This window comes from Hyposmocoma kahamanoa, unplaced genomic scaffold (genome assembly GCF_003589595.1).
Source record: "Hyposmocoma kahamanoa isolate Upper Pololo Valley unplaced genomic scaffold, ASM358959v1 102, whole genome shotgun sequence".
Classification (NCBI taxonomy): domain Eukaryota; kingdom Metazoa; phylum Arthropoda; class Insecta; order Lepidoptera; family Cosmopterigidae; genus Hyposmocoma; species Hyposmocoma kahamanoa.
In genome coordinates this window covers 9,221,843-9,242,273 of record NW_020653337.1, presented here as the reverse complement: position 1 = coordinate 9,242,273, position 20,431 = coordinate 9,221,843, and the positions used below count along the sequence as shown (strand labels likewise).

At 35.6% G+C, this 20,431-nt stretch overlaps 1 protein-coding gene and 1 long non-coding RNA gene across 3 annotated transcripts in view; one reads left to right on the top strand and one right to left on the bottom strand.

Moving 5' to 3' along the window:
* Positions 1–3,551: 3,551 nt before the first annotated feature.
* Positions 3,552–7,866, bottom strand: LOC113236363. 2 transcript variants are annotated; one of them, XR_003310948.1, is made up of 3 exons: positions 7,691–7,866; positions 7,537–7,606; positions 3,552–3,632 (listed from the first exon to the last, which is right to left on the bottom strand). It is a non-coding gene; the product is annotated as an uncharacterized LOC113236363 (long non-coding RNA). The 2 variants fall into 2 exon arrangements; XR_003310949.1 differs by lacking the exon at positions 3,552–3,632 and adding an exon at positions 5,416–5,445.
* Positions 7,867–11,284: 3,418 nt separating this feature from the next.
* The window catches only part of LOC113233352 (protein suppressor 2 of zeste-like), a 17,241-nt gene continuing 8,094 nt past the window's right edge, over positions 11,285–20,431 (top strand). Inside the window, exons 1-5 of the mRNA XM_026468469.1 lie at positions 11,285–14,435; positions 14,687–14,690; positions 15,849–16,032; positions 17,924–18,020; positions 18,653–18,827. Coding sequence (XP_026324254.1) covers positions 11,530–14,435; positions 14,687–14,690; positions 15,849–16,032; positions 17,924–18,020; positions 18,653–18,827 — 3,366 coding nt within the window. The 5' untranslated portion in view covers positions 11,285–11,529. The remainder of the gene's footprint in view (positions 14,436–14,686; positions 14,691–15,848; positions 16,033–17,923; positions 18,021–18,652; positions 18,828–20,431) is intronic.

Sequence of the window (20,431 nt, the reverse complement as noted above, 5' to 3'; positions counted from 1 at the left end):
CGATATCGCCCGACCATTGCAGGAGCTCCGTCTGTTGCCACTGAAATAATGTTTGTAAATGGAATCGATTTTTCCGTAAAAAAATTACTCAGAACATTAAATATTGATTCGCCTTTAGTGTCAGTCTCTAAAGTTCTGGCAAATAGCAATTCTTCGTGAATTTCTTCCTCCATAATAAATCGGACATATGCCAATAATAATGCTTCATTACCGGGTAACGTTGACTCGTCCAGTTGTATAGAAAAATGAGTTTTTTGCAGATGATCGCACAAAAAAGTTTCGATATCAGAGCTCATTTCATCAATGCGTCTTTGAACAGTATTGTTACTTAATGGAATTCTTTTTAGTACGTCAAATGGAGATTTGTGCAAAACAGTTTTTAAAACCTCTTCAACAGCGGGTAAAATTAATTGTTCTCCGATAGTGTGCGCTTTTCCAGATTTTGCTATAAGTAATGAGATATTGTAAGATGCCCGCAAGCCGTCATCGTTACTTTGAGATGTTGAAGCGAACATACTGTGCATGGTGGGTCTCTTTTCATATTTTTCCTTCAATGTTTGAAAATATTTTAAATCTTTACCTATTTTGTCAGTATGACACCTTTTTAGATGATCTTCGAGCTTTGATGGTTTCATAGAGTCATTGCTCAAAACTTTGTTGCATAATAGGCACATGGGCAATTGTTTGTCTGCCTCTGATGGAACAAAACCATATTTCAAATAATCGACACTATATTGTCGACATTTTTTCTTTGCTGTAGCCATGTTTCGTGTCAGTTACCTTACCTGTAAAAAAGAATGTTTTAGTAACCAAGTTTTTTTCTGAATATAGGTATCACACCGCAGCCTTTGTCAGCACGCAGAAATAGAATTACGGCTTGTTAAGGGGCCAACTAATAACCGCTAAGACAAATACAGACGTTTTCACAAAACGGTATCAATTTTAAAGTACCTAAATTACCACTAATTTTTAATGGTACAAATAAAAATGGGTGTACTCAGTATCGAATACTGATCATATTTGTGTAGGAAAAAATAAAAGTCGAAATCCCAAAATTGTCCACAAAAACGATAACTAACATTTCATCAAATCAATGATGTATTTGCGTATTTTTTGTCTGCGCCTTCATTGTTAAAACGTGACTTTTTTATACTGTTTTATAAAATTAGTAGTTATTTGCAAGAAAAATTGAAAAATTAATTGCTATAGCTTATTCGGCCTTTTTAGAGAGGCAGTGCTTCTCTCGCGAAAAAACAATTGAATAAAACGTGCTGTGTTTGTCTTCAAATCGAAAGAGGACAATTAAAATATCTGTAAGTTCCTAAGTTACCTATCTATACAAGCAGTTGTGATCAACCGACTAGTACACGTAAACAAAATACATAAGTACTATAACAAAAAAAAAAAGGTTACTTACTTTTCTCCGGCACTAACAAACACTGATATAAATTATCTCAAACCTTTTTTTCGAAATTCCGGAAACAAATGAATGAGTTTGCCTTTGGCATCAAGTATTTATAGTGGTGATCAAGTTCATGTCTGAACAAGCATTAAGCATTGTCGGGCGGATAGCGCTTTGCAAGTCTGTACATGTACGTACACGAAATTGTACGTAATATCGAATACGCAAGTTTGGACAAGTAAAAGTCGCTTGCCTTATTAAAATATTATCTGCTTAGTTATGTACTTAAAACAATGTAGGTAGGCCCTTATAAAACTATGCTTACATTTTTGCTCTTTACTATCAAAAGCAGATAATTTTTCGTGGACCCCCATTAACATCTTATGGACCCCCATTTTTTGTTCACGCCTACGTAGACCCCCAGCAAGTCTCCCGTGGACCCCTGGGGGGTCCACCTGGACCACTTTGGGAATCACTGTCTTACACAGAGACGGTCTTCACCCGTACATTGTTAAGATTGCCGTAAATTTGTAAATTTAATCAAAATTAATTATTGTAAATAGGTATGATTCCATTTTTTAAATACGCCAAAAATACCAAACCATGCTCATACCTACTAGCTTAGTTTGTGTTTTACAACTGCCTAAAATATTGTGTACTTTAAAAAATAATTTATCGTAGTTTAATTGGTATTTTTGCCTGTCCTAAGCCAAAATTAAAGTATGAAAGGAAAATGGAATTATTTTTAAAACATTTTAAGCGAGAGAGGCTTGACACGCGCTCGTAGCGCGGGGCGCGGCGCGGCGGCGGCGGGCGGTTCATTTTCCTAACAATCAGCTGTTCGTAGAGTAGCTCAAACGAACAGAGTATTAGTATTTGTAAAATGGTACGATATATTTTTTTTATAATGTTTTGGGGCGATATTTTTACATATTCGGGGTGGGTATCAGCTACTCATTCGCCACTTTAAATATTTATTTCGTTCAACCAGTCACCCTGTATATGTATATATATTATATATACATATATATATATAGTATTATTATCTACATAACCCAATTACCTACCTATCTATTTCAATTTCAATTAAGGGAGCAGGCCGTGGGCAGAGCAAGCCTTAATAATGAGCATTGAAAAAATGTTCCTTTTCCTATGCTATCATTGGTTACCTAGCAACGTTTTGTTATTAAACATTCTACATCAAATTGGCTAGAGTATAGGAATACTAATAACTATTAAAATGCGAAACTGTGTCTGTTGCCTTTTTATTTGTTTGTTTGTGTCTACTCTCATTTCGAAACAGAGCGACCGATTGACTTGATTTTTATTTTATTTATTCAATAAAACAGGGCAGATATATAAACTACACGGAGAGAAATATCGAACCGAGTTATTTTGAGCAATCTCTTAATTAATATTAGTTGATGTTCACAAGTTGTGGTCGAAAGCTCAGTCGGTGTCTAAGAGTCTTCCTAGATGAAATTACAAATCTTCCCCTAAGCCTCTACACAACGCCCCCATTTTTTTTCTGGGTCTCTTACCCCTTTAGGCCTGCAGCGCCCACAAGGGGGCGTTATCGCCCGCTTTGGGAAAGGCTGATCTAGTGGCACAGATCTTAGGCTTGATTTACTTTACATAGTGTGGGTGTGTATAGATAGAAACTAGGGCTTCCATCCTGGTAATCTCGGTCTGACATTTTCAGTGTAGTGAATATCGCCACTTAAGTCGTTTAAATTATAATACCAATTACTAAATCATCAGTTATTTTTTACGTTTATTCCCACTAGTTCTAACAGAATTACTCTTATTCTGGCTACATGGGCGTGGTACCTAACACTGTAGAATGCAGCTTAGTATAATTTGTGGAGGTTGATGAAGAACGGCACAAATCAGGTCCTCTACATCTGAAATTGTACTAAATGCAGTTTCTTAAGTTCTCACTATAAAAATCAAATAACTAAGTTCTTAATTTTTCGCTGCCATGTATGAAAACCTACTTTCAAGACAGTCTCAAAAGTCTAGTCACACAAGGGTCTCGATACATTTTTCTCGGGACGCGGAAATGCATCGATATTGAAAGCTAATAGAAACATTATTGAGGATCATAACTACAAATTACCGAAGGATTAATGCAAATAAAATATAAGTATGATTTTTTTTTAGTTTTTATTGGATACATAATTAGTAGTCATAGATATTATGAAATATTCTCGAGCTCCCAATTGTGTACCTGAAACAATAAAATGATTATTATTTAAAATTTATATATTCACATAATTCAAGTGTTTTTCAGTTTAGTAGAGGTGTTTGCTATGATTAGTCCTTATTAGATATATTTGAATATCTGAAGGGTGGAGAAAGCAAATTAATATACCCTTTCTTTCTTTGCATTGTTCTCAATAGGAGAAAATGACTGCCTAGAAAGGGATCGTGATTATATCTCAATTATCTGAATTAATTTAATTTGATTATGTACAGGGTCAAGAGCACGTCAAGCTTGACACGTAACACTTAAATCCAACTCTCTACTGCTTACGTTAAGAACGGTCCAAAGTACAAAGTGTCAAGTTTGATGTGCTCTTGATTATACCTATTCAAGAACCTATGTCAACAAGGACTTATGAAAATGTTCATAAGTCCTTGTCGACAATTTTCATTTGTAAAACTGCACAAAACTTTTTATTCCACAATAACAATATTTTTGTAGTGTATACAGTAAAAATGCAAGGTGTTTGAATTACGTGCCAGAGAGTGTATATGCCAAATCCAGTATCTATATATTTATGCTTACTGCTACATAGTCCTAAGTAATTTTTGAACAATGTACATACACATTAATATACTACAATAGGAATTTAAGCCTTTGGACATTATCTTGAATTAAAAAGGCAATGAAGACCTCCCAGACAAACAAAGAATGATTTCTCTAGGTAAATCCTATCTAATTTACAAATTTATTTTTGCTACATTTTGTTTGTTCAATAGATAGTTACTATAATAGTGTAGTAACATTTTTAAAACAGGATTTGTAAGGGAGAGTTGCCTTTACTCAGTGCAACATAATGAGATTTGAAGAGAATTGTAGGAACCCGTGGGTATGATCTTTGGAGTAAATGTAATAATTTCGGTACTGTAAACGTCGAGTATATAACCAGAAATAGAGACGAAATAAGAAATATTCCTGGTTTCACATTAAGTGGTCATACATTAACGATACAGCTCTTATAAATATCAACTCTCGTTTGCACTGAAATATAGACAGGCCAACTACTGACCTGTGTGTATGTTTCTGTATATTCCAAAAAATATTCTGTATTTATTGTAATAAAGATAATATCTTTAACAATGCCGTGCTGTTCTATTCGGGTGGTGTGGGAAAAACATTTCACTTTTCATTGGTAAATAAATATTAAATATGTAATTTTGGATTTTGCGTCCTTTATAGCAAAGCTCAAGTTAACTGGTCGATTTGAAGTCAAACAGTTGACGACACCCATTAACGACACCCGTCAATTGTTTCGAACTCGGGATAGCCAATCGGAGCACAGTTGTCACAGTAATGATATGGCAGAATAGTATTCAAACAAATTAAATGACATTTCGTCTCTATTTCTGGTTATATACTTGATGACTGTAAAGCATAAGACTATACATTGCACAATAAATAACTTAATAATACATGTCTTCAATAATGAATTGAAGAAATTTGAAAAGTATTTTTTGGGAACGTGATGTGTTTCTTTTAAAGTATGTGATGCTGGCTACATACAGACTATGACTTCCACTTGACGTCCACTTCCTGAAAATCTACTTTCCCTATTTTATCACAATAATAATTGAGAGTATATGGAGATAATAGAGCAATGTAGTCACTGTTAATATCCTTCATTTAAGAAGGCCTACACAAAGCTATTTTGATGTGACACAGTTTCTTGAGACTTAAATTTTTTACCCAACTAAAAATTTTATGATGTGAATACATATAAATACAACTGTTACCATTACCATACTGGTCGGTCATACAGTGGTCCCGAGTTCAATACCTGAGAAAAATATTAATACAGCCTACATTAATTTCTCTTGTAAGATTGAGTGTAATTTGTGGTTGTCTATGTGTGTGTCCATAGCACCCGTTATACAGGGTTTCCCTAGTGCAGGGTTATGAGTGTGCATCATTTATTCAACTAAATGACATTCTGAGAGACCTCTATTATCTATAATTACATTCAACAGGATGGCAATTACGCTTTGTTATATCGACTCATATCCAAAACTCATAAATAGCCTACAGTTACACTATAAAGAGTACTCAGTACCATGTTTTGGGCAGAAACACTATGGCTCTACACTGGGGTGATAAGACCCATGATCAATTACGGCGCGATAGTATGGTGGCCACGAACCAAGCTGACGACCACAACCGACAAGCTGGACAAATTCCAAAGACTCGCTTGCATGGCGACTACCAGCTTCATGAGGACAACTCCAACTGCGGCCCTCGAAGCGATGCTGGATCTTCGACCCCTCCCACTGTTCATCAGACAGGAAGCGGCGTCAACAGCAGCGCGTCTAAACAGAGCCAGCCTATGGAAGCACATGAGGACACCACATATAGAAATCCTTTATAAGACTGTCAATGAGGAACTTGCTACTGCAGGAACAAAATGCTACTGCAGGCGGTTGTGGATAGGATCCCAAAACAATACATCTTTGACAAAAAATACAAGATACAATTGTTTGAAGATCCCAATGAAGGACTGAACCCCAGAGAGGTCCGAGTCTTCACTGAGGGATCTAAAACAAATTCAGGAACAGGTACTGGGGTATTCTCAGAAGACCTCAATATCAGGTATCAGCACCGCTTGGTGATCACAACACAGTATTCCAGGCTGAAATCAAGTTGGCTGCAGAAGCAATCATAGCAAGAAAAGTAAAGAAATACTCCATTGGAATACTCTCTGATAGTATGTTAGTACTTCAAGCACTGAATAGCTATGACATAAACTCAGGGCTCATTTACGAATGCCATCAAGCACTCATGGAGGTATGTATACAAAACCACATAACTCTACAGTGGATTAAAGGACACAGCGGCTCACGTAGCAATGATGCAGCAGATGAACTAGCCCGAAAAGGGTCGGAGATGGACGCTGTAGGACTAGAACCGATAGTGTCCCTCCCCTGCCAATGGTCCAGAACAACTATACAAAAAGGTACAAAATCTTCACATAATAATACATGGTGGTCCCTTACGGTTTGTAGACAGGCGAGGGAAGCACTCCCAACGCTCAATGCCAGTCTTTCTCAAATACTAATTAAACTTAAAAGGCAAGAGCTTCGCACTCCAACTGCCGCCCTAAGGGCATGGTCCATACAATAAACACCTTTTCAATTTAGGTATCACAGACAGCCCTCCATGCATAGCGTGCATGGAGGGGGAGGAAACGGCTGCGCACATTCTACTTCAGTGCTCAGGCGTGGCCAACTACAGGGCAAAGTACCTTGGAGTACCAAGGTCGCTCCCCGAAGTCTTCAGCAAACCAAAGAGGCTGCTGAGATTCCTGGAGGAGCTTGGGTGACACAAGTAGGACCCTGCACCCACCACATGCAAAATAGGCGCCTTGTCGTCGAGTTGCAGATACCAGCCCGTTGCACCAAGTACCATGTAAGACATTCTGAGAGACCTCTATTATCTATAATTGCATTCAACAGGATGGCAATTACGCTTCATGTTATATCGACTTTAGTTCTAAACAGGACCTCATATCCAAAACTCATGAATAGCCTACGGTTACACTATAAGGAGTACTCAGTACCATGTTTTGGGCAGAAACACTCTCTGCTTTTGGACTAAATGTATGTTAAAATTTGCTAGGCAAGTTAGGCTAAAGAGAATTGTACAGTACTGTATTACCTACCACTAGTATATATTTAGGTTAGGTAGGTATTTGATTATAATTTGAGGTTATGACCATAGGGATATATTAAACTCGTACTGTATATGAGAAAAGATAGCAACACGATCTTTTTCATTAACCTATTTACCAGTGACGCTTTTTCAGAGCAAAAGAAGCGGGTTGTGCGCCGCATTGACCGCATGGGACAAACAAACGTGGTGAATGGTGAAGACATACCTATTTATTTGGACCTCGCACGCATCTTCCTCCTTTTACGCTTTAGCCTTCGCATACGCTTCTTGCGCCACTGCAACAAAGATATCACAGTTTATAACCAAGGTATAAACAACACCACAATATATTCAATCGCAGATTTAACATAGTAAAATACCTTCGCTCTCATGACGCTGGAGAAAAGTCTTTAAAAAATCAGTTGGAAAATGAGCTGTATCTTTAACGATTATTTTAAAATTTTACGATACATAAAAATGAACGATCGTACGAACGTACGTCCAAAAAAGGGCGATCGTCAGAAAAAAAGAATAGTGGAAGTGGATTGACATAGGGAGCAGTGCTACCAATGCCAATTGTTCAAAATCCCTAAAAATCACGGTTAAAGTCCCCGAATTTGGGGAGAGCAAAGTTCATATTTCCCACAAATTCCCCACGTCTCGAGATTTCATTATTTATTACAAATACATCGCTTATAAATATAAAAAAGAATTAAGGAACATAAAATGCAACCATCTATTACGTTTGCTGTGAATGTAAACAAAATGTAAAATCGTTTGTTTATTTTAATGAGATTTAACATTAATCAGTCTTTGAAAAAAAAAATATTTCTTTGCCTTACAAAATTAAGTAACTTGATTATTAGTTGTGCATTTCGTGATACTATGGTAATGTTTGAAATAATTAATGAGTAAATTATGTTTCGACCTATATTTAATATTGAAAGTTAACGAGTGGTAAGTTGTGGTGTGGAAGTAACAAGTGCTTTGTTTATCAATAGCTGAGTTCGTTTTTCTTCATTCCGGGGACCGGCCTAAGTGGGAGAAAGGATCGCGAACTCAACACGACTGGTAATTTTACAATTAGCTATTGATAAACAACACCGAGCAGTTGGTACTTCCACACCACAAAATTTATCATTCGTCAATTTTAAATATTAAATTTAGGTCGAAACATAATTTACTCATTGATTTTTTCTAACATTAACCACAGTGTCACCAAATGCGCAACAAATAATTAAGTTACTTAATTTTGTACGGCAAAGAAGAGTGTTTTTTAGTGTTTTTTTTTTTTCAAAGTTTGATTAATGTTAAATCTCGTTAAAATAAATAAACGACTTAAGGTCATCTACTATTATAATTTGTTTTACGTTTTACATTCTGTTTACATTCACAGCAAACGCAATAGATGGTTACCTTTGAGTTTCTTAATTCTTTATTATATTTTTAAGCGATGTATCTGTAATAATAAAAACTCGAGATGTGGGGAATATGAACTTTGTTCTCCCCAAATTTGGGGATTTTATCCTTGATTTTTGAGGATTTGAACAATTGGAATTGGCAAAGTTGCATGAATTGCTTATTATTGCCACCTTTAAAAACGTTTTGGTAGCGATACTCGACAACACCAACAACTTTAATAGAACTTTTATGTTTAAGATAAACACGATGTTGACGCCATATAAATTCTAAAATTACAATTTTTTTTGTGAATAATTCAATGAATTGGCAACTTTTATCTACATTGTACCAACTTACAGCAAATTGATTTTAGTGTTGCCATAACAACTTTAAAATGGGTTCAATTCGTTAGTTTCGTCTGTTGATAACTATTAATATAATGTTGGTTTATGCAACACGCGTCTCGTACTTGTACGTAGCCTCTCTTAGGGTCATATTCTAGAACTCTACTCAATGCTCAAGTCAGGATTTCAGTATGGTTTAAAGCACTCGAAATCATACTCAAGTCCCTGCTGTTAGGGTCGTATTTCCAGTGCTTGTGTTTCCAGTGCAATCCTGACTTGCGCATTGAGTAGAGTTCTAGAATATGACCCTTTAGAGTCGTATTCCAGAACTCTACTCAATACTCAAGTCAGGACTTGCAATATTGCAATTATTGCAGTGAGCACTGAAAATCATACTCAAGTCCTTGCCATTAGGGTCATATTTCCAGTGCTTGAAATCATACTCAAGTCTGCTCAAATCCTGACTTGAGCATTGAGTACAGTTCTGGAATACGACCGTAAGAGTCGGTTGATGCACGTCGATTGTTTTTCAATGTTTTTACAATAAATAATAATATATTATTATACATCCGACATCTTCAAGCTATTCTTTTATTATTCTCATGAATCCTGATTTAATTAGATTACAACAATGACATCTCGAGTGGTTAGTAATATAGGAATAATACTCAGCAGTTATAATATGCAAAACGCATTGCAGGATTTACAGGATTGTAGGATAGCTTGCTCGCTACGACTACATTCATAATCCTGCATTGCGCGGCGGATCGTGGTAACGCGATCTAAACGCTGCATAAAATTTTATGTTTAATTTACATTGATACAGTGACTCGCTAATAGCATGTCAGCTCACATGCTCTCAAGACAATCTGGGGGTCTACTCTACTCCCTTTCTCCGTCCGACATCCGTCCGAAACCATTACTGTCAAATAAGTAATACCTACTTGACCAAATCAAAAGACAATGCCAAGTATGAAGGTTCATTCGCATCATGCATCTTTTAATGTAGTCGAACATTACTTCATCATCAGCTTACACGCATCCACTGCCGGACATAAGCCTCCCCTTGAGCATGTCAACTCTCCCAGTCTTGTGCTGCCCACATCCATCCTAATTGAGTATTACTTACTTGACGGTATCTGTAAATGTTTTAGACGGATATCAGTCTCTCTGTCATCTCTGTACCATATTGTTTAAATCATCGTAAAATTTAAATCGAGGCATCTATTACGAACAGAATAATTTGTTTGTAAGTGTACAACAACAACAAAAATCTTATAGTATAGAAAAAAATATTTTTGTGTATGTTTAGGTTCACCGTATTAATATTATTTGGTAATGACGCCATAACAATTATCTTCATTAATTGTCGTATTGTACGTACATCATATTCAACAGACAGTCTATTTCGATATTTTATTTTCATGAGATAAGTATATGAGCATATTCAAACGACAAGAAAGTATTCTTAGAAATTGTGAAATTTCAGGATAGTCCTCGTATCAGTAATAAACCAAAAAAATCGGTTAATTAATAATCTTAAAACAGGTTTGAGAACACAGCACCGTTGGCGCTCTAATCAACATACATGTCACATAATTAAATAATAATTTTTAAAATCCTAGTTTTGCTTTTAAACTTTTATCGTCTTTTTACCTTACCATTTATAATTAAAGTCAGCCAGTAACTTTTTTGGCTCTGTTTTTTGGGAGTCAAAATTTAATTAAATTTGTATTTTATTTTTACTAAGTCGAGTTGAGTGCACCTTTACCCCAATTTATTGTGTGTATTATTCAAATTGTGAAAATGGCGGGTTTTTGAAGTTTCGAGTACGGTTTTTACAACTGACTGGAACTGCAATGGAAAATATTACTGAGGATCCCGATAATTAAACGAAGACGTGGCTTAAAGGACTTATATTCAGCCAAAACCACCAAATAAAATACAAAATTGGTTATGGTTTTGAATGTTTGAATTGATTTGACAACTGTGACGCAGACGACAGCTGGTCGCTCTCTGGTTTTGATAGCGATGTATTCGCGCCAAAATACTGTGGTGTTTTAGGGTGCTTTTGTGGAATAGTAAACCATTAATAAGTAAAAATACATTAAAACGAGCACTAGAAGGTAAGCTACCTCCTAATTACAAAATATTATTAAATGTTAAGTAAAGATTTCATTAAATTTAATAATAAATATTCAAAAGCAAAATTCAGCCCCAGTGCCACCAACATAATAAATTGATAATATGTCGCCCGTCATCTTTTGTTGCGGAGTTACTTCGTAATTTTATTGATTGTTTCGGGTTTATCGCACAGAAATTTTTATTGTCTACTGAGTTATTTAGTATTGTTTCAATGTGATTCTTCAAATCGCAAATAGTGCGGATATAATGCGTTTTTATCAAGTTGCAGTGTTGCTAACAGACTTCGTTAGACATTTTGTTTAAGTTCTTACGGACATGCTTCTGTAAAAATGGTTACGTCTAATAAATTGCCCGATAAAAAAGTCGTCAAGATGGCTGAGCAAAACAACAGTGTTGTGGTGCCCCAAAGAACTTTGTTAGGAGATATAAATGTTCATATTACATGTCCTATATGCCGTGGTTACTACATCGACGCCACGACCATAGTCGAGTGTTTACATTCGTTCTGCCGAAGCTGCATCATAAAGTATTTGCAGGTCAATAGAAACAATAGTTATTGTCCAGTATGCGAAATGATGATTAACTCTTCTAAACCCAATATTAAGTTAGATAAAGCTCTTCAAGATATTGTGTACAAACTCGTGCCAGGTCTTTTCCAGAAGGAAATGGAAAGACGCCAAAAATTTTATGCTTCTCGACCTGGTCCAGCTGCAACAGCAACACCTGAACAGAGAGGTGAAGATACTGAAAGGATCATCTTTAGTCCAGAAGATGTTATATCATTTTCTTTAGAATATGCTGATGCTACTACTGATAATGACAGTATTTCCAGCAAATCCTCAGACAGCAATGAGTCTCAGCTTTCATCAAATATAGCAAGGAGATACTTACAATGTCCAGCAGTCGTAAACATTAGCCATTTGAAGAAATTTATTTGTATGAAGTATGATATTGACAGTACTCAATTTGCTATTGATATACTCTACAAGAGAGTACCATTACCTGATTATTACACATTAATGGATATAGCTTATATTTACAACTGGAAAAGAAATGAACCCATGAGATTTTTCTACCAAATAATTGATTATGTGGCTATTCGTAATAGATTATTTGATATCAATAGAAAAGGTTCACATTTCCAAAACCGAAAGCCAAATCCTCCTTTTGACGATGTAAGTAGTACTGCTCCAAATTTGAATGACCAGGGCTCGGAGGCCTCATCAGGAACTGACAGTCCTATGCCTGATGAAAGTTCTAAGCAAGTTGATAAAAATATTGAGAAATCTGATAAGGTAACTAAGTCTACCAATGAACAAGATGTGATAGTAAATAGTAATACTGTTTCTTCACCATCCAACAAGAAAAATGAGGAAGATGTTGAAAAATCACAATTCTTGAACTCGTTTGAACTTACAGCTAAGAACACTACTCCAACAAAATCTTCACCATCTAAGACAGAACCTATTTCTAATGTGACTGAAGTTACTGCTAAAATTCCAAGTTCTACAAAGACTGATGACATCTTGAAGAGAAAACATGAGAAATCACCTAACTTGCCAGAAATAAAGAAAATCAAAATTGAATTGGAAAAGACAAAGATGCCTGAATTAGCAAGTAACTCTACTATATCAACTAATACTAGTCCATCTTCTAAGTCTACCATAATAAATAACAAGAATACAGAAAGCATAGCAGAAACTGCCAAAAGTACAGAATTAACAACCCCACAATCACATAATTCACATTCAACTGGAAAAACAAAAGAATATAGCAGTATCAAACATTCCACAGTGCCACCTTCAACAAATAAAGTATTAGCACCAGTTTTAACGCCAATGAAAGATATTAAACCACATGTAGCATCTCCTGGAAAGCAGATTCCACTACCAGACAGCCCAGGAATGAAAAGGCCTGTTACTGTCCCTCATACCACATCACCAAAACGTAGACCCATTGAGACAACCACATCAACTACACCTACTCAGTCTCCTGTGACCCAGAAATCCGTCACTCCATTAAAATTACAAATGCCAAAATTGCAAGAGGCACAATCAACATCACCGTCTACATCTAATGTAAGCTCTAAAGTTACAGAAGTTTCAAAACCCACAGTTAAGAAAATTCCTGATTTAAAGCCTAGTATTCTAACATCTTTGCCATCTCAAAACAAAAGTCAGCCTGTAAATAAAGTTAGAATGGATCTATTGGCTAACAATTGTGATCCAACTATGGATAGGAGCAAAATTTTGTCTCACGTAAAGGTTCATAACACTGGTCAACCATCATCATCAGGAGATCCTTTGAAATCTTTATTTGATTCTTGTAAAATAAATATTCCGTCATCACTCTCTATCACATTGACAGATCAGAAGTTAGATCCACGTAATCCAGTGGAATCAACTAGTACAGATTTAAAAAATAATGTTGTAAATAAGAACCTTGCTGGTGCCAATAATGGTAGCACACATAAAGTACCAAGCCCCCCTGTGCACAATTATATAGAGATTTTAAAATTGCCGGACAATGACCCTAAAAAACAAACTAAACTAGAGAATGTGGGTGATACACGGGCTGCTGCTCCGAACAGAGCTGATGGACTTCCAAATCAACCGAAGCTGCCACCCAAAACATTTGAATCGTCTGCCAAAGGACCAATACCAAATTTGAAACCCATAGCAGATACAAAACTGGGTAAATCGTCTGGAAACTATGCATCGCCTATTACATTTCAACAAACTTTTGAAAAGCAATTGCAATCTTTACAGTCTGATAAAAAACCCAAATTACCAACAGCAAAGGGTCAAGTGCCAAAACTGATGCCAGCCACACCTAAAGCATTTGGTGCTGTAAGCAAGCTTGGTAGCTCTACTAGTAAACCTGGTCCAAGTGCTCCTGCCTCAAATCCTGAGAGTAAACCTAGTACAGCCCTTGACTTGTCTTCTCCACAACCTAAATTACCAAAATCAAAAGGACAAGTACCAAAGCTAGTACCGGCTACTCCAAAATCATTTAATACTGTTAACAAACCTGGTAGTTCTATTAGTAAGCCCAATCAAAACACTCATATGCCAAATCCTGAAAATAAACCTAGCACTGCCCTTGATTTGACAACACCACATAATATTCCAAGTCAATTAAGCCCGCATTTAACAAAGGCTCTTGAAACAATGCAGTCAATCGCTAATTTGGCGAAAACCTTTAGGATTCCAGGCCCCACAGGTTGGCCCCACTAGTGGGATTAAAGGTTATCGAAATAATATTGTTCTACTTATTCGGTACAAACAATAGTCCAATAATACGACATTAACAGAACTAAGAAATATTTTAACACGTTTTTCCACTGATAAAAAGAATTTGCATTGCTTTTTTATTCAATATAATAATTCTAAGCTAGAACTGAGAGATTCTATAAGTAATTGTATATTTTTCTATGAATCCATTTGTCTCTTGATTTAAATTTGATGCTTCAACATCACTTGCAAGTTTTGTGTGAAGAATTTCAATATGCATAAAATTCTTTGGAAGAGTACCTTTTTTTGTTATGGCTTTAGGAGACCACTATGCAGGGATATGTAATAAGAGCTCCTGATTTTGGCAATTTAGGTTATAGGTGATCTGGAAAAATTCACATTGTAAGAGTATTCAAATCTTACACTTGTTGACAGATAGATAGTTATATACCAACGGACTGACGATATAAGAAAAGAGGTCGGAAGAATGTATAAGGAAGATAACAAGCAGACAAGTAAATTTTATAAGTTGTCTGTTCGTAGAGCGATGGTTTACATTTTCTCGCCTGTTTTCTGTAATGACTTATATAACAAATTGGAGACACAAAATACATGCTATACTAATTACATCCAAGCATTTAATCATACATCTTACCATGTATAAGGACTGAAATAAGTAGTTTATTTAAGTTTTCTTTGACAGCAAGCAGCCTTTAAGAATGTTGTTTTTGTTTAACTGTTTAAATGATTTTTGTTTAGTAAATTATGTTTTCAAAAGTTACATACTTATGTATGTACTTAATTTTGTACTTACTTGTTTGCTGAAAGTACACAGCTAGGTTATAATAATCATTAGGTTAGGATTTCAGTTCATTGCCTTTGAAATTGGATTATTTTTTACTAATATTATTTATCTTGTAGGACTAATTATATTAGTAGTGTGATTTGTGATTGCTACTTTGGTACATTGAATATTTATTTTAAAAATGCCTGGAAATCAAGTTTATCAAGTGCATACTTTGTATGATTTTATCAATTTTATCTGTATTCTTAAGTTGAAGAAGTTGATCTGTATAGTTACTGTTAATTTCTTAAAATGACGTCTGTATTCATGATTAATTTCCCTAAGATGTCTGTTCTACTTAAGTAATGAAATTAAAATAATACCAATTGACAAGTTTGGGAATATTAGTAAGAATTTTTACACAGTATTTAACTCTGAAAATATTTCCATATTTGCCTCTGTTTACTAATAAGATGAATCTGAAAATAAACTGTAAGTACTAAAGATTGTTTTTTTTTAACTTTTTGCAATCTTGTGTTATGTACGTACTGTACAACAAGGTACTAATTTAATAATCAACATGTAACAATTTTGTCGCACAATGACTCCTGAATTTGTTTGTTTTATTTAGATGGCTGCAGTTCAGACGACGATTCCTTTTAAATCCCGCAAAAATGCTTATGCTAGGAACGCGAAAGGTAAAGTTAACGTAGAAAATGTAAATATTTTAAATACCAGAGAACTGAGGAAAACGAATAAATTGAAAAGACACATTGAAGATCGTGACTGTAATGATGAAAGTGATTTTCATAACGGTAAGTCACGTAATAAAAACCTTGCAACTTGTTTAAATTAATTACTAAGGGCGCATTTATTTGACACGAATTTCATCGCGGTCGCCGAGCGGAGTCCGCGTTGTCGCCGCGCAGCGACCGCGTGCATATAAATGTCGTGTCAAAATAAGCTGTATTTATTTAGTTTAGTGCGGTAATACACGTCCGATTTCGTGTCTGATGGTCGGATCCAACTATCTGATCGGATTCACTCAATACACGTCCGATTCTTACGTCAGACTTTCTGAACTAACTGCAGTGTTGCCAATTTACGGGGAACTCCCCAAATACAGGGAATTTCAACTCAACAACTCGTTTGGGGATTTTGTTTGGATTACGCCATGTGGCGAAAATATTATTAGAAATAATATTAGAATTATTAGCAAACCGCTTATATGTATAAAATTATCCAGTAGGATTAGAATCACTTGGTCTTGAATTGTAAAATTACTGTTATCAGTCACCGACAAGAGCCTGGCTCGTAAATAGGATGATGATGGTCAGTCTGTGCGTGTTGAGCGCGCTACCTTTCCTCGTTTTTACCGGCCCCGGTGTGAAAAAAGAATACAGCTGTTGCTGAACAAAGTCGAGCAGTAGGTATTTCAAAGGACTATCCACACACATCAGGGCCGTGCCCGGGACGTGGACGGGGCGTGCTAGTTTGTATGAACTGAGGGTCCGTCCCGGCGCCAGTCTGGACACGGACATGTGTGAACGAGTTCATACAAAATAAACGCAACGATATTTTTTTGAGCCCCTGACGGAGCACGGCCCGCCCATGTCCCGGGCACGGCCCGGATGTGTATGGATGGACCTTACTGCCACTCATCAAGCTTAATTAGTAAGGTTTAAAATTAATTCAACTTGTTGAGTTTATTTCTAATTATAGCATAACGTATATGTAATAGATGGGTACATTCTGACTTTTCTTAATTATTTGACATGTTTTTAAGCATAACAATAATAATATAATAAATACTGAGAATGAATAAATATTATTACACGTGGGAATGGAAATTATGACCTTTGCTCTCCCCAAATTTATAACTTTGATTTTTGAGGATTTTGAGTAATTTGCATTGCCAATGCTGCAAATCGGAGGGAAGAATCGACGTGTATTTCGTCTCCCCGCAAAAGTATAGAGGGCGCGCCTTCAGACAATCGGATCGGTAATAAAATCGGACCCTATTTCCGACTCGGGTGCCACATTGAGTATTGAGTGTTCATACAATTATATGGTACGAGCGCCTTCCGGTAGTCGGATCTGACTACCGGATGGAAAAAACGGACATGTATTGTCGCACTTAACTTAAATGAGCGTCCCGGGCACGCGGGCGAGTGTCTTGAATTTGGTCTACGCGGCGGACGCACGGCGACGAAGCGGTTGTATTATTATTCAGAGGAATTTAAATGTCGTTGCCTAGTAAATAGAATTCAGATTCGCCATTAATGTACAACAGCACATCAAGCTACACATTGACGTATCTTGTTCCGTTGCACTGGAGGCGATTTTCTTTTTCGATTTTGACCGTGCGAAATTTTCTCCTCGTGTAATTGGGCGGTAAAGATCGTTTTCAACAGTACAATTATTATAGTCCATTTGTTTATGTACTTAACCAAATGTAAACAATCTTGTTACTTCTTTTTATTGAAACATATACATTACAAATCGATAGGTATAAAAATAGGCATGCAATTTCAAAGGAAGCTAAATATTTGTATTTGAAGGTAAGTAAAAATTTTATAATTTATAAATGTATATTTCATTAAATAGACAAATCAAAATTGTTTACGTTTAGTTAAGTACTTAAACAAATGGACTATAGCATACCGATCCTGAGTTTTTGAATATAATTGTTTTTGTATTTGTCAGATTCATGTTCTCCACCAAAAACAACAAAGGATCTTTTAACTGAAGAGAAGGAAAACGATTCGAAAGGGAGATTAAAGAAAGAATCTGTAAAGAATAGGTAAAGATTTCCAGTAACTATACCTTTTAATTTTATTTATTTTTCAGAATATAATTCCAACATATTCTGTGCCAATATATAGGGTGCCTACTTTTAGGTAAAGATTTCCAGTGACTATACCTTTTAAATTTTTATTGAATTGATATTCAATTATATTTGTCAAATTACTCCACTAGTTTGTTATAATTAATAATACAAAGATCGAACACTCAGAAAAAATTCCTTCGATCCGGCCGGATTCGAACCGATGTCTTCTAGCATACCGTGGCTGACGTTATACCAACTAAGCCACGGAACGAACCAGCAGACCCCGGTTCGATCTTTGTATTAATAATTATACCTTTTAATTTAATTTATTTTTCAGAATATAATTGAAAGATATTCTATGCCAATATACAGACTGCCTACATTTGAAATTTGAAAATGTACATGTTACAGTGTCATTATTACTTTTTGTTACTACACCTGTGAAACCATAGGGTTTTTTGTTTCCCACATTTTTCAGTGTTATTAGCTTCACTATGTCCCCGTGTATATACATATGAATCGTCACTAACCTCTTTTCGATCTGCCTTATTAAAATTTACTTGTCAATTGGTACCGATTATGCATCCTATCCCATAATTTTTCAGTACACCAAATGCTCAAACACCAAAGCCTTTAACAAGTCGGGAGACAGAGATTGAGTGGTTAGACAATTTTTTAACCGAGCACATGGAGTCAGAAGAATCTGCATCTCTGTACATTTCTGGACAACCAGGGACAGGGAAAACGGCTAGTTTGGGCTATATACTGCAATTACATAAGGTAAATATACCTTCTCATATCTCCTTATACCATTGCTACTACCTCCATTACATCAACCTAAGACTTGTCCTGTGTAGGACTAATGCTCTTTCAAGTTAACACGTTAGTTGCTATTCGAGATGTACGCCGACGGCGGCGGCGCTTTTTTTCGTGATTATTTATTCTCTGATTATTGTCCTTTTTCGATTTCAGTGATTATTACGGTAGAGTATGTAGTATGAGTACTATGAGTTGACATTAAGAGTCCATACAACCCCAAATGGCTTTCGATTCGATTTGATTCCGCATAACACTGAAAGAGTTGAATCAATCACTTTGGAAAAAAATATATAGTAAAATTGATACAGTGAGTAGTATATGGTGTGAAAACACGATACAAAAAATCACAAACTTACCTCGAAATTTTACAAGAAAACCGCTGTATTCAATAGGTATGTCATGATTATCCAAATAATTTTTTTTTACTAACTGTACTAAATAGAACACGTGTAGTATACGATATACATTTTTCAATTAGCTTTACCTTCGTTTGTAAAAAAATAGATTCTGAAACTAAAGCCAGCGTCCTTGCCGCACGACCCAAGCAAAATGAACCGTATTAGTACGGGAAAAAATTTAATTCGAGCTGAGGTAGTATCGACTCTTAATAGTAACGATTATTACTTTTAACATGTAAACAGCGTCGCATACACAGTCTCTCAGTGCAGTAGGCACACTACTATGGAAATAGTTCTTTTATCTGAAGCGGACCTTACATCACTTAATATGAAGCAATGACTAGCTTATCTGTCTGTGCTCAACTTGTTCAGTCATGCTCTTCATTTAAAATTTAAAATGACTTTCTTTTTTAAAAATGTAGTAATTAAAAAGTACGTACATTATAAGTATCTAAATTACACACATACACTTTATACACATACACACACCATTTACACATCATCACAGACTCATCTAATTAAAAATGTATTTGCAATCTACCAAGTCAAAAACCTCACACACACAACTATCTTAATAAAAATTATTGTACTATATTATATATTGCCGTTTAAAAATATAACATTAAGTCACGTATCATACAAAACATTAGTACTAAATAATATATTTTTGTCACTGAATAAACCCCATAATAACTATCGACCAATTCACTTCAAACGATGACATTTTAAATAGCATTGACTGTTACACCCCAGCCACGTCTTGCATTTGTGATGTTGAAGATGTTAATACCCATTTCTCTCACAATAATCGCTTAATAGTAGTATCCCAAAATATTCGAAGCATTAATCGTAATATAAATCAAATGGAAGTCTCATTAACAAGCCTAAATTTTAATACCGATATAGTAGTATTATCAGAATGCAGGCTGAAAGGCAATTCAAACCCACCAGCTCTCCAAAACTATAAATGTTATTATACTTTGAATTGCAATACACAAAACGAGGGAGTCGTGGTATGTGTTAGTGACTTAAATTATTGCCGATGTCGAAGAACCACCTCTCCTTGATGCCAACCGTCTCGTAGTTAAACTACCTAATCGTACGTGTATAGTTGCGATCTATCGGCCACCTGCTATCGGCACCATAATATCGACAACTTTCTAACGT